This window comes from Lactuca saligna, chromosome 8, assembly GCF_052625555.1.
Source record: "Lactuca saligna cultivar CGN05327 chromosome 8, ASM5262555v1, whole genome shotgun sequence".
Classification (NCBI taxonomy): Eukaryota; Viridiplantae; Streptophyta; class Magnoliopsida; order Asterales; family Asteraceae; genus Lactuca; species Lactuca saligna.
The window spans coordinates 44,737,774-44,751,418 of NC_136424.1; the positions used below are offsets into that span (position 1 = coordinate 44,737,774).

Genomic DNA, 13,645 nt, shown 5'->3' on the forward strand with positions numbered 1-13,645 from the left:
CAAAGTTCGACGAGGATTGGTCGCTTGCGAGTAGTTGGAAGTATAGTATTGGAAATTATGGAAGTGTTTCCATATTGGATGGACGATATCGACATCATTACGAATAGATAAGATTCTATTAAGAATGAATTGTCATATAGAAAATATGGAAGTGTGTCCATGTTGGGAAGTAAAATCTATGTATAGATTAGAAACTTTATGCGAAAGGATGTTCAAAGGAATGTACTTTGAGTGAGAGACATCATATCTAAGGAATTGTCTTGTAACAATCTCCGATGGAGGAATTTGTAACATCATTGGCAATAGTCTTTGAGGCTTTGGTGCAGTGACATTACAAAAGGATCGTTGCATAAAGTGTTAGAATCTAGTATATTCTATAAGTAACAAGAATTTGACATTCTTACACTTAAGAAAATGGATTTGGTGTTGTAAAATGAGAATGATTGGAAATGTGTTCAATTTGTCTATTTCACAAAAGTAAGAACCATAGGTAAACATTGTGTGCATGCTAGGAGCATGGGACAAGTGTTGGAATTCAAATGCAAAGTTGATTACCCGAAACAACAAATAATGAGTAATCGATATAGTGATAAATAAAACGTGTTTTGTTTATACTCAAAGGTTTGAGGCCATATGGGATTAGTATTATTCTTGTGTTTCACCTTGCATGTTTTGACTTCCAGAATAATTGAGTTTATTAAGAATAATCGAATTATTCAAACGGGCCACAGTCGTTCATATGTTGGAAGTAGATATGAATGAAGACTGTCGTGAATTGGTGTGTGGATTGTCTAAAAGAGTATTAGACATAAGCAAATGTTTGCTGCAACGTTCATGAGTGCTTATGAATATGATTTGAGCATTGGATTAAACCCACGCTCACTTGGATCACTATCTCGAGTGATTAGTGAGACGATAACATCTTATATTCTTCAAACCGAGATGTGTGAGTTGTATCTTGCTAATCGGTTGCACATTGATAATGTGTAAACGCACCAGTAACTTGGTGTTATAAAACATATTGTTGTGTGTGATTCGGTGAGTGAGTGCAAGCGAACATTGTATCAAAGTTTATCCGTTCCTTTTATCCAAGGTAGGATAAAAGCGATATCTTTGGGCCCCTCGATGGTTTAGTGATGACATACGTAAATGCTCGGCCGGGCTAGGACTAATTTGATTTGTTCAATTAGTCTGTCGTCATAAATCAGAAATCGAGAAGTAGTACAAAGAGAATGATTAGAAATCATATCTCATACGATATCTAGAATGGAGGAATATATGATCCCTTATCTAAGGACACGCGTATCTGATATGATCAGAGTTGACAGCGGCTTTGGAAAGCTACGATTGCAGATCAGGATCTGAAGTCATACGCATAATAGTTGTTAGACTTATCCAAGTGGGAGACTGTTGGATTAGTGTCTAAGTCCATAACTATTTTGGTATGTACTTGACCCGATGGTGCATGGTCCTTTTGGGTTGCCTTCACCAAAGCAACTTGATTGGAGAAATGAATAAAGAGAGAGAGGATAATATGATTTATTAATATGTTATAAGAATAATATATTAAAGGAGAAATCATATTTGTTTAATTAATATTGGTCAATAATTAATTAAGAATTAGTTTTGTGATCAAATGTAATTAATTAAACTAGAGGGGCTGAATTGTAATTATGTGATAGTTACAAAATAAGGTAAGGATTATCTTATATATATGGTGAACGAATTTGAGGTGTAAATCCCTTAGAATTCGAGTATGATAAGGATTCAAGGATTATCTTATTGGTTGCTTAATGGATAATCAACTAGATAAGGATAATGACTGAAACCCTATCTCTACACCTATATAAACACCCCTAGGGTCATGAATTCGTGTATCCCTTCCCAAGAGGTCCTAGATACGAATTCTAACCTCTCACTTCTCTCTTTATACCTTCTCCACTTGCTTATGGTGTTTGTGAGCCATTAGAGGAGTGACACTTGTGACTCTAAGCCTTCCAAAGTCAATTCAAGGAGGAATTGGAATTGTTATTGCTACATAACAATCAAGGTATGTTCTTAAGCCTAATTACATATTAATATGATTACTTGTATGCTAGAATTAGGGTTTATAGTCTTGGATTCAAAGCATGTACAATAGAGAAACCTAGATCCAAGCATTAGGGTTTGTATGAGCACATAGGATGTCTTATGACCAAAACCCAACAGTTTAACCTTACAATTAAAAGCTTAAAAAGTATAAAAGAAAAATTATAAATCGGTATATAAAAGATTATGCAAAAAGTCTTTAAAAATTTGTAAAAAATATATTTGAAAATAAAATTAATTTTGGGAAAATTTGTAAGAAACAATTCACACCAAATTTGTAACAAAGTTTAAAAGTTTGGCCAAAAACATTAAATATTTAAATGACCTGGTAAATTAATTGTTAAGTTATTGATAGTGATTCGTCTTTGGGTTTGGTCTTATTGATAGGTTTAGGGGTGGAATTGGTACGGTACCGAGTTTTTTTCTTCAAACTGTTTACCGTACCAACTATAGTTGGTATAAGATTTTAGCTATCAGTACCATACCAAGTATACTTGGTATCAATTAATTTGGCTACCAACAAATTTGGTTGGTACATATTAGTATTTGGTATATACCAAAATTTTTAACTAATATGTACTATACATGAATATAAGTTGAATTTGTGGACATTTGACCGTTGCTTCACTCGCTTCTGGTAGTATTTTTTTTGGAAACCACTAAAAGCATTAAAAGATGTTCACCCCTAGCTAGTTGCTAGAGGAAACAAATGGAAACAGTAGAAGGAATGAGAAGTTAGTATTCATTTTTAAGTTTTAGTGTATCTATCACCAATCTCGTGCACATCGAAAAATAAGTATCAAGAAATTTGTTGGTCAATGTGTAAGTTTAGTAATTCTAAGACTTGTTATTTCTTATTCTAATTAAAACATGAAGATATGAGAAGTCATATTTCTTTGTATTTATGAATTGATATATGTATGTATGTATGTATGTGTGTGTGTGTGTGTATATATATATATATATATATATATATATACATATATATATATATATATATATATTGGTTGGTACGATACAACCGTGGTATTCAAAATTTCATAGCGTTACCGTACCAAGACTTCTTAATTGGCATGGTATTACCATCCAAACATATTGGCTACCAAACAACTTGACTACCGATATAATTGATTCGTTTGGTAACATGTTGGTTGGTTCTCTGTGGTACATATTTGTCAGCCCTAGATAGGTTTAGGTCAAAGAACTAATATGTATATTACCTAAATTTCATGTGACCTAAGTATCATTGTCATAAAGCCATTTGACATAAAAATTCCCTCTCTCTCTCTCTCTCTCTATATATATATATATATATATATATATATATATATATATATATATATATATATATATATATATTGACTTAAGTTATTTTGTTTTTGCTAACTATTGTATATCAAAATGCACAGATCTAGACAATCTGATGGAATATAATCAATGGTCATGATCTGAGAGTCTATGATATTACAGTAAGATAGCATGTACCATATAATCACATAATTTTCAGCATAAGGGTATTTTAGACAATTAACTATATTTAAAAAAGGAAAAATCTGAAATTTAGGGATAATTGATTCTCCTAATTTTAAAAATCTGAATTTTTTAAATTAATTCAATATTTAATTGATTTAATTCTAATGTATTTTTTATAATAACCGAATTTATTCTGTCAAAATGACATTTTTTTAGAATGATAAATTCTATGAGAATGTCATAATACATATTGAATGCTAGAATAGATACTTCTATAGAATGAATATCAATTCATATCTTGAAACATTCTTTTAATTCAGGTCATTCTAACAGATGACGTTTATGAGTATCTTGAAACATTCTTGAACCATAAAAGAATAAATATTCTGACAGAATACATATTTTGATGGAATGAACTTCTTGAAAAATAACAAATTATTGAACCATCAATTGAAGAATAAAAACAAAAATTACACTAATTATTAAAGAATATGAGTAACAATTGCCAAGAATTACATTTATTATTAAAAAAATAAAACTAAGAACGGTTAAAAATTGGAAAAAAAAAAAAAAACATTAAAATCTAACAAAAGACACTAACACATTCTAAAAGAATATTGTTGCTGAGAATCACTTTCAATTTTGTAGTTCGTTCTTCAAACATCTGTGAAATGAATTCTAGTTTAGAACCCAATAACACATCAACAAATGAAAAATAAAAAACTAAAGCCTTTTGTACAAATCTAAAGACCTGTGAATTGCTCCAAAATCCATAACCAATAATTGTAGATAATGCACAAATTAATGATGAAATATCATGATTCCATTCCAAAAGAATTGAAATTCTTGATTCCATTCCGACATAACAAGATTCAATTCAGGTAGAATGACCCCTCACCAATATTATATATTAATGCAAAATGAAAATTTAGAATGTTAAACAAACCAAAAAAACTTGATTCAATCCTCGAGATGTGAGTGCAACAGAAAACTACTATATTAATAGAAGAAGTGACCAAAATTTTATTGTGAATTAGTGATGAAATATCATGATTTCATTCCAACAGAATTGAAATTCTTGATTCCATTCCGATCGAACTGGATTCAATTCTGGTAGAACTGGATTCTTAATTGATCAAAATCATTTTGATAATCAAAATAAAATTCATAATTTGAAGGGTGAGGATTTAACTGTATTGGGTTTAGGAACGAAGACTTTAAACCTTTACCATGTTGGTATATGAAATCAAATAAAATTAATTCATTGTTTTGGCATATGAAATCAACCCCATCAGTATATACACAATATTGTGTGATTTTGGATTAATATAAAAACCAATCAATTATATAAAATCAATCAGTAACAATTAGAATATAATTTATAATACCTTCGTGTAATTTATAATACCTTCGTGTCAATTCTAATCCAAGTAATTCAATGTATATTGGGTTTGACATAAACTAATACACAAAGGAATATAAATTGTAAATTCAACACAAATCTTTTTTAAATCCAATGAACATGAGCGTCGTCAAAGGAAAAAATCCAACCGGAAGAAATTGAATTGGAATTTACAAGTGCTCCTTCGTATTAATGGTCTTTTATTGCACACAAATCCAAATCAAATTTCATAATCATCTATTAATTAGTGTATAATAATAGTTATCCCGGAACATATATCTATAAATTAATAATTGCACAAATAATAATTTCAAACCTTAAATGATCGGTAGAAACCTTAGGTCGTACCACAGATGTAGCAAAGCGTAATAGCCGATGGTGGGGCCAGTAGCCAAAGGGAATAAGGACGATGGAGACGATGGTGGAGTCGTCTAGTTTTTGCACTGGTGGTGAAGTCGTGTTATGCCGCTTGTGAAACAACCGACTTGCTTGATTTCTTTTTCTGTTACGATCGATGGACAATTGGGTGAAGAAGAAGAACAACCATGTGATCGGTACCTGTATAGTTTTTTGAATCCCTTTGATTCCTTGAAGAATGAAGAACTTGGTGGTGGTGTGTATGTGCGAGTGGTGATCGGCGATGGAGATGATGGTGAAACTGTGAATTCGGCTCCTTTGATTTCTTGTTATTTTGTAAGTGAAGAAGACGTGAGATAAAAGAGAGAGATTGGGTTAAACCTAATTATTTTGTTTCCTTAATTGAAGGGATTTAATTAAATAAACTCATTAATTGAATGTGCCAAAAACCCAAAAATATCATTATTTATTTAATAAATTGTTTAATTATTTGCTAAATTGTGACTGGTGCATTTAGAAACACAATATTTGCTGGAAACATTTGAACCTAGCTCTCTCTCTCTCTCTCTCTCTCTCTCTATATATATATATATATATATATATTGTGTTCGTCGTGGACGTAACCGATCACCTGATGGTGTGAACCATGTAAATTGATTGTCTTTGTTTTCCACTTTGCATCATTACTTCGTGTGAAATCGTTTATCATTTGTTGAAATGCTTAAACCTTACCAGTAATAGTAGGTCAAACACAAATAGTTTCGAACTCTTTGATTTTATCATTGAATAAAATATTTGAACTTCTAGATGTTTGGTTCAATCATAGATAGATCTTTGAATCTTTAACACTCTCTTTAGATGCTTTGGATTCACAAAGCCTTTTTGGTTGCACTGTATAAACTTGCTAAGATGAACATTCAAGAAAACGACTTTGACATCCTTTTTTCACATCTCTAGAAAATATCGTTTTACAAAGATTATTGAGCATATAGATCTTGTAATAGGTACATATCAATTTCCTATTAGTACGTGACATTGTCTTAGGGAGAAAGGGTCAGCTAGTGGATGACAAACCTATTTAGCATTATATCAAGGAATGCAAGATGCATAAGGAGTGGAGATTAGGGATGAGATGCAAACCCGAAAACCCGATTCGGAACTATAACCATTTGGAATCGATATATGTTTAACAAGTATGAGTATCGGGTATCATGGTTATCCTAAACTGGGTATGAGGTATAGTGGGTATGGGTCCATCGGATATGGATAACTTGGTATAAGGACCCAGACCCATACCCAAAAGTTTAATGGCCTCAAGTAAAAAAAAAAAACATCCATGCTCTCGGACTATTAGTACATGGACCGAAATTATAAAAAACTAAAAAAAAAAAGTTAAAAAAAAAAGTTATGATTCTAATTATCTCGGTTACGCACAAGATCGATCAATAACGAGAATCAAATAAAGAACCCTAGAGTTGAATTAAAAAGTATTAATCAACAACACTAATTCATATCGTTTATGGAATCAAATTGATCATTTTTTGCATATATATATATATATATATATATATATATATATATATATATATATATATATATATATATATATATATATATATATATATATATATGACCATTCTTTCTTGTGCACTCTCACCCTAATGGTATCATGGTTATCATAAACTTGGTATGAGGTACAGTGGGTCTGGATCCATCGGATATGGATAACTTGGTATAAGGACCCAGATCCAGACCTAGACCCAGAAGTTTAATGGTCTTATGTATAATAATAATAATAATAATAATAATAATAATAACCATACATGCTCATGGACTCTTAGTACATGAACCGAAATTATAAAAAACTAAAAAAAAAAAAAAAAATTACAATTCTAATTCTCTCGGATACGCACAAGATCAATCAATAACAAGAATCAAATAAAGAACCCTAGAGTTGAATTAAAGAGCATTAATCGACGACACTAATTTATATCGTTTATGGAATCAAATTGATCATTTTCTGCATAGATATATAACCCCTATTTCTTGTGCACCCTCACCCTAATGGTAAGTGGATAATAAATATCATATCCTTCAAATTTCTCATTGTTTTACAAATGGTGAATTTTGTTTGGTCTAGGGGTAAAACCCTACTAACATTGTCAGCCCATAGAACTTGGTAATTTTAAACATTTTCCATTTAGTAAAATGTGGTTCCAAAAATCTCAATTCCAATTTCAAACCCAATTTTGCTTTCAAATCTGATTCCAACTTATTTCCAACGGTAAATCCGGTTCTAAATGGTCCAAAGTTGTTTTATATCGATATGGTTCCGGATTCCACTAAAATATCAATGTGATTTTTGGATCTTCGACTCTATTCAGATCGAGCGGACCCGTTTGCACCCCTAACGAAGATCAAGTATTGTGATCCCAATTGATGAAAAACAAAAGTGGCACACGAAGCTATGGGAAGTATAGATATGTTAACTTGCTTAGTAATACCATGAAATTACGGGAAAGACAATACTAGATGCTAGGTTACGTAGTGTCATGACGGGTTTAGAAAACCAATTTGGTTTCATATGTGAGAGGTTGACGATTGCGGCGATCCAACTCTTTTGACAGCTTATATAGAAAAATATACATATAGATAGAAATATGGATCTCTATATAGTGTCCAACCACGTTGATAAGGCATATGATAGTGTATCTTATGAGGTGATTTGGAGGTCCTTGGAAGCTAAAGGGATCATCAAGAGATATGCAATGGATATATATATATATATATATATATATATATATATATATATATATATATATATATATATATATATATATATATATAGGGTTAGGTTCATTTGAGACCACCTATATTTTGTGAGACCGTGAGACGCATTTTTTATTTTTTTTAGTTAATTCATGTTCCGAAAATAATATTTAAAAAAAGAATTTTTTGATTTTTCCATTTATTTTGCATTTTAAAATTATTTTTAGATTTGGTCTCACAGTCTCACAAAATTAGAATGGTCTCAAATGAACCTAAACCTATATATATATATATATATATATATATATATATATATATATATATATATATATATATATATATATATATATAATGATCGGTTTTGGACTCATTCCAAAACAGAGAATCGTTCTCGGTTGAAATTGAGCTCTATCAGAGTCCATCTCTTAGCTCGTATATCTTTTCATTGATCTTGGATGAGATCTACCTAAAGCAACTTTATGTATACTCTTTATTGATATTGTCTTGGTGGTCGAATCTAAGACGGATTTGAATACTCTATTAAATTTTGAATATTTTAAAAATCTAAGACGGAAGCGGAACAGCTGCTATTGCTATTGTTGTATCATAATATTAATCCAACTAGCTATAAACTATTTTTTTCATCTTGTTTAAATTGTAAGATTGGTTGGTTAAAAAAGGCATGCGTATAAAAAGTGTTTGGACATATTGAACATTTGCCTTGGTTATAAATGGTGTGTTGTCTTTTCCTGACCCTAAGGTACATCCACCACTATTAGTTAAATTATGGACTTCCTACTGTTATGTCATTCGGAGTCAATGACACATCCATAAAAGCTTTTTGCTCCACTAAACTACATCATTGGCTAGAAAAGAAAATTATAATTGCTTGAAACAAAAAGATGGCATTCACCTTAATTGTTTCTAGGTCGATTTTCATGTTTTGTTTATTCTTTCATTATAATTAAATGGTTTTGTTTTCTAAAACCTAATATACCAACCTAATTCAAACACACAGCTATCTGTCACACCTAAATATCAGTCTCAGTCCAACATATATAATTATCAGTCTTGTCTCAATTCTAGTCCTGGATAAAGACCACAAGGTGAAAAGAAACCAATGCTAAGAAAAAGACCAAAGACTTGAGTTGCATTTGAATTTTTTTTCCTTGTTTTGCATCACTCCATATCCATTCATCCCCATTAACAAGTATATTCACTCTCACCAAATTAAAACAGATGACATGAAATTTGAATAGAAATATAAGAAAAGACGATCTCTCACTACTACTCTTCAAACTCATGCATATGATCTAACAGGTAATTAGCAGCCAGCTCTTCATTCTTGTTGCATGCAAAAAACACCTCCAACACCAACGCCCTATCAAATCCCATCGCTTCAAGCTACACACATTCATTTTATATAAATAAATAAATAAATAAATAAATAAATCAAATGTTATCATATTCCAAAATTCAAATCAAATGAATAGAAACAGCTTACACGCTCAATAGATTCCCGCTCCTCAGGTGTCACGGTCACCGACTGTGGCACGGCTGCCCCAAGCTGCCCGAGTGGGTTCCTGTGTTGGGAACAATTATGGTGTGAGTAAATGACCATTTTACCCTTACATTCCAAAATAAAAACATAAAAACAAACATACTCTCCAGCTTCAACGGGTTCATTGATCAAACGGAGGAAATCAGCTTGGTGCTCTTGAATCAGTCTAACAAGATGCGGATTTTGCTTCCCCAATTCTTGAAGCATCGGCTAAAAAAAATACAAAAATAAAATAATAAAACATATTTATAATTCAAGAGAAATAAATAGAAAGTAAATAATGCTATAAAAGAGAAAATAAAATACCTGCAAGATTTGAGGATTCGCCTGAACCATTGCCCGGAAAGCCTGAAACTGAGGGCTGTTCCTCAGGAAATCCAAGTTGCCTCCACCACCACCACCTGCCGCAGCATTGGCGGCCATATCAGGAAGACCCTACCCAAAAAAAATCAAAGTTTAGGGACCAAATGTGGACAAAGTCAATAGTTGGATAAAAAATCAAAAATTCCAACCTAAACCCTAATTTGCATACCTGAGGAAAGAGGTCCAAAGGATTTGCATTTGGGCCACTTGGAAGGACAGCTGGCGGTTGTGTGGTTTGGGGGATGACAGCTGGCGGTCCTTGCACTGGTGGGGCAGCGGTTGCTGGTGGAGCTTCAGCTTGCTCAGGGATACCCTGACAATCACATCATAAATAGAATAACATTAACCATTTATTTTATTTTTTTATTCAAAGGATTAAATATAATGGATAAAATAAGTAGTTGAGGATTCAGGGGTACTTACGGAATATAAATATTCAACAGCTCTTTCAGGGTTGTTGAAGGCGGCACGAAGGGCACGGATGACAGTGTCCCTGTCCCATGTCCCGCCACCCATATCAAGAATCTGTTGGATTGCACCTTCCAAATTGGTTCCTGCAACCAGATGTGATGCCGCCTGCCCATACACATTTTCCGGCGGAGCTATCGCGGTGTCTGATGGTGGAGGCGCGGTGGCAGGTCTGCATGGAGTCAGGGGCAGAAATGGAAATTTTATTTTTTTATAAACTGAATACAAGAGGATTTATATAAAGTAAAACTCACGGTGTCACGGTAACAGGAGCCGCCTGAGGCTGAGGGGCTGCAGCCACCGGGGCGGCAGCGGGGGGGGCAGCACTTGGCTGAGCCGCCTTCGGGGCGGGTGCTGATCTTGAAGCTTCACCGGAGGTGGTTTTGTTCTGTAACGAATGTAGTGTTTGGTAATAAATGAGATAAGATGAAGATGAAGATGAAGATGAAGATGAAGATGAAATTACTATTTTACCCTTGAAGAAATTCATGGATATGGTTTTCATATATATTTACCTTGGATAACATAATGACAATAAAACTATTTTCAGCAACTTTGTTTTCATCCAAAGTGGTTCCATCTTTAAGAACTTTCCCCTGATGAATAAGCATTTGTTGTCCAGCTGGATAAACATCTGCTCCTTGAACAGTTTCAATGTTTTTCTTCACATCAGCAACCTGATTTATAATAATAATTAGTCATTTATATCATTAAATACTTTGTAAACACTTTCGATTGTAATATAACATTGGATTAAAATGATGAAAACATTGGATTACATATGCATTTAGAGTAACAATATTAAGGTAAATAAATACACTTGCCATGCAGAACCCTACAATAATAATTACTACTGGAAGCGCTCTAATCTTTATAATCTTATGATTTTCTGTAAAATATACATAAAAAGTCAATAATTCCTTCATTAAAGTGAGTTAAGAATAGGCTGAAAAAAAAAATACTTCAATAGATATATTTTCAAGAAATGAATAAGAATCTTTAAAGATGAAAGACTGTGAGAATGGAGGCCTTGTATCAATTTTTTAAAAGAGGAAAGTCAAGTTATCAATCGTTTATATGCATGCAGAGATTACACATAGATAGAAGGAATCATCATCTTAACTATATAATCGCACAAGAAAAACATATTATAGTGATATAATGATTGCAATTAACAATTTTAACAACTCAACATTTAACTTCCTAGGTTTAAAAAAGTTGAGAAATAAAATTGACCCAAAAAATGTGCATTATCAAGAAAACCATCATCGATCGTGATAAAATTCATTTTTTTTTTCCAAAAACAACAACATGATATCCAATAGTGCATGTTCATTGATAAGCCTAGGCAAATGTGAACTAATGATGCGCATATCAACTAACTCAATAAAGAATGGTACCTTATATGATCAAATATACAGCTATCTACAACACAATACAGCAAATTGAATTCACAACAAGTTGTAGTTTAATTGATTTCCTAAATGAGATGAGTTTCAGCTAAGTGTAATCAAATATAGGATTGTGTAAGCCAATCTGGTTATCTCCCTGCATAACAGTAACCAGGCACAATCCTATATGGATTTCACATCTTTCCACAAAAGGATTCCCAAATTGGATAAAATAAACCTACACACAAGTAACCAAGTACATGGCTGCATAAGCAAGAAACATGCTTCAGCTTGCGCAATATCGTATGACCACCAGTTTTATATCTCACAATCCAACTAATTCTTATATCAACTAAGCACAACCACGCAATTATACCTACTACGAGAGACTACTGAATCCAATTCTCCCAATATTTACTCTAATTTCGGTGAATTCACAGGAAAAAAGAAAACAGAACGATTGAGAAGTCCATGCTTAAACACTTCTAAAAGATCCCTAAATGTTACAACTCTACAGCGAAAAACAAAAAACACTCTATAAACTTTCTCGAGTTAAATTACTGATCGAATAGCGCATAAAACCCTAATCTCCGATGAATCGCACGTATAAACATTTCGATTGCATAAAAATAATCAGAGGTAAATCGAAACAAACCGTGTCTTCGGGTTTCACTTGGATTTCGAAGTGAGTCCCCTTCAACGTTTTGACAAAAACCTTCATCCTTCAGTCTGTCGTCTAGAGTATAGAGGTACAACTCAATCGAATATACGCTGCCGATCTGACGTATAAACAGGAATTACAAGGAAGAGGAAATCGGAATCAAGAACGGATATATAAAAAACTGAATCAAACCGATTTCGACTCCTGTGTGTTGTGTTTGTGCAGACTACCCTACCCCAATTCTCAAAGCAAGAAGAAAGGTGGAGTAGGTATCACGCGTTCAGAGTCTTGTGTGTGAGACGCGCGGTGGGATTTGGGATCTATTTATTCCTTCTATTCCGTAAAAACAAAAAATAGCTAAAATTTCACAAATGGTCCTTATAGTTTTAAATTTGTTTTTAATTATAAAATACTTTTCGTATGGATGGTTTTTTTTCCATAAAACTTTATACATCAATGGTCCTCATGAATAATACTGTTAAATTTTCTGTTTAATAACATGAAAATACTAAATTGTCCTTCTTTTATTTCATTGCCTCTCTCTCTCTCTCTCTCACTCTCTCTCTCTCTCAGATCCATAAGGATCATTTGGAGGCTTATGTTGTCTTTCATTCATCCTCTATCTTCACTCTTTTAAACACACCTCCAAAAAAATCACACTCGTCAAAGTAACTACCACCACTAACCAAGTTGGATCGTCTTCGTACACCATAGCTAGACCGGCCGTCGCTGCTCACCATAGCCGAATTACCATCATCTCTGATATGTAATGTGCCACCACCGACCCTCGTTGTTTTCACTTACTACCATCACCCTCACATGGATGCTCTAATATGCTCGATTTTGTCGATCTTCTCTCTGCCGCCACCAACCATCGTTGTCGATATGCTCCTTCGTCATCAATTACCACCATCTCCATCATTGTGCCTTCAATCTTCAGAGGACACCATGAAGTTCATCAGTCCCAACCACCACCATGAAGTCAGTCCTAAAGGTCTCTGTTTCTGAAACTCCGACCTAACCGACCGAACATTGTGTTTCTATGTTCAATTTAAGTGGTGGTTAGATTTGAAGATTTTTTAGAACAATCAATTTTCTAGGTTTGTTTATGG

General features: G+C 33.0%; 1 protein-coding gene across 1 annotated transcript; it reads right to left on the bottom strand.

The window, feature by feature from the left end:
- Positions 1-9,213: 9,213 nt before the first annotated feature.
- Positions 9,214-12,833, bottom strand: LOC145011025 (ubiquitin receptor RAD23c-like). Its single transcript, XM_078969639.1, has 9 exons — positions 12,528-12,833; positions 10,997-11,158; positions 10,736-10,869; positions 10,437-10,653; positions 10,183-10,326; positions 9,957-10,085; positions 9,754-9,860; positions 9,594-9,672; positions 9,214-9,493 (listed from the first exon to the last, which is right to left on the bottom strand). The coding sequence occupies exons 1-9, from the start codon at positions 12,591-12,593 to the stop codon at positions 9,377-9,379; spliced, it is 1,155 nt and encodes a 384-aa protein (XP_078825765.1). The 5' UTR covers positions 12,594-12,833; the 3' UTR covers positions 9,214-9,376.
- Positions 12,834-13,645: the final 812 nt, after the last annotated feature.